Raw genomic sequence first — 1,656 nt, forward strand, 5'->3', positions numbered from 1 at the left:
ATGATTCCTGCATGGTTTTTTTCAGACTTAGATCCTTTATTTCCTTCTGAAAAAGTGTCTTTGTCCAGATGCAGCATCAGGAGTGACAGCATTAGGATAGGAAATAGTTCTCAAGCTATAGAAATACTTGGGGTGACTTACACATGATGAAGTCTGAATTAATACATATAGCCAATGAGCTTTTTCTCCTATTCCTGTTGGCTCCTTTTTCACTGGTTCTTATACTTTGTAGGCACATCCTTGCCGGTCCAAGTTTCTACAGACAGATCTGTCCATCCAATTTATCCAGTATCAAATTTGTGTTTCATATTAAATTTTTTGCAAAGGTGATTGTGATGAGATGAAAGAAAGGATAAAGGTTGAGTTGATACGAGAATGCGTTTAAATTTTTTAGCATGTATAAATTTATCCGTTTAGCTGTTAACTTCCAATATTTCAAACACAAAATCATTGCTTAGTGATAATGGTTCATCTCCTCCCACTCAGTTCTAGTATTTGTTCATTTACCTTAAAACTCCTTATTGCAGACTCAGAGCCAACACCAGAAGGATGTCTTGCTACAGTGAGTCCTGCAGACCCTGTGAGGTGACCTGCCCTCAGCCCATTGCCGAGAGCTACAATGAGCCTTGTGTGCAGCAGTGTCCTGACTCCAGAGCAGTGATCTTCCCCCCACCGGCTGTGGTGACACTCCCCGGCCCCATACTCAGCTCTTTTCCTCAGGAGAGCACTGTGGGATCATCAGGCCCAGCCCTCTTGGGGAGGTCCTTCAGTTCCCAAAGCTCTGGGGGCTATGGGGGCTCTCTGGGTGTGGGGGGCTATGGAGGCTCCTTGGGCTATGGGGGCTCCCGAGGTTATGGAAGCTCCCTGGGCTTGGGAGGCTATGGGGGCTCCTTTGGTTTAGGGCGCTATGGAGGGTCCCTGGGCTTGGGGGGTTATGGAGGTTCACGGGGCAATGAGGGCTCCTTTGGTTGGGGAGGCTATGGTAGCTCCCTGGGTTATGGGAGCTCCCGGGGCTATGGGAGCTCCTTTGGCTTGGGAGGCTATGGAGGCTCACTTGGGTATGGCCATTCCCTAGGTTGTGGAGCTGACTTGGGCTATGGGGGTTCCCTGGGCTATGGTGGCCAATATGGGTCCAGTGGCTTTGGCAGCTGTGGGAGGTCCTACAGCTCTGGCTTCTCCTCCCGTGGCACTGGCTATTACCTCCCAGGCACCCAGAAGCAGGGCAGGTCCCACCGTGGGAGCTGCGAGGCTTTCTAAAGCCCACAGGATGGTGCCTAGAACCAGCAACAGCCCTGAAGCAAGGACCAGGGCTCCAGGATGTGGAGCAAGAGGCATGGGACTAGCAGCATGCATCAGGTGCTCTGGCATGGGACTTGAGGAGGCTGTGTATGCCCAGCAGCCCACTGCCCTGTGCCACGGTGTGCCGTGGCTGCACAGCTGAGCCCGGATATCTCCTGCATCCCTCTATCACCTCGAATGTCCTGTGGGTCCTGCGCAGAGTGCTGGTATCAGAGCACGATACCTGCATCACGCTTGTACTCCCTTTGTATTGTCTTGATTCTCTGTGAATGGCTGGTTTCTCTTTTACATTAAATCCCTGTGGTGTAGCATAAGAACTTCTCTGTTTTTCACTTGTTCCTCAGCCTGCTCCAGGAG

At 51.0% G+C, this 1,656-nt stretch overlaps 1 protein-coding gene across 1 annotated transcript; it reads left to right on the top strand.

Annotated features, from left to right (window-relative positions):
- Positions 1 to 549: 549 nt before the first annotated feature.
- Positions 550 to 1,257, top strand: LOC104401332 (claw keratin-like). Its single transcript, XM_010023020.1, has one exon. The coding sequence runs from the start codon at positions 550 to 552 to the stop codon at positions 1,255 to 1,257; it is 708 nt and encodes a 235-aa protein (XP_010021322.1).
- Positions 1,258 to 1,656: the final 399 nt, after the last annotated feature.

The sequence above is a fragment of the Nestor notabilis genome, unplaced genomic scaffold (genome assembly GCF_000696875.1).
Source record: "Nestor notabilis isolate BGI_N333 unplaced genomic scaffold, ASM69687v1 C15027071, whole genome shotgun sequence".
In the NCBI taxonomy this organism is placed as follows: domain Eukaryota; kingdom Metazoa; phylum Chordata; class Aves; order Psittaciformes; family Psittacidae; genus Nestor; species Nestor notabilis.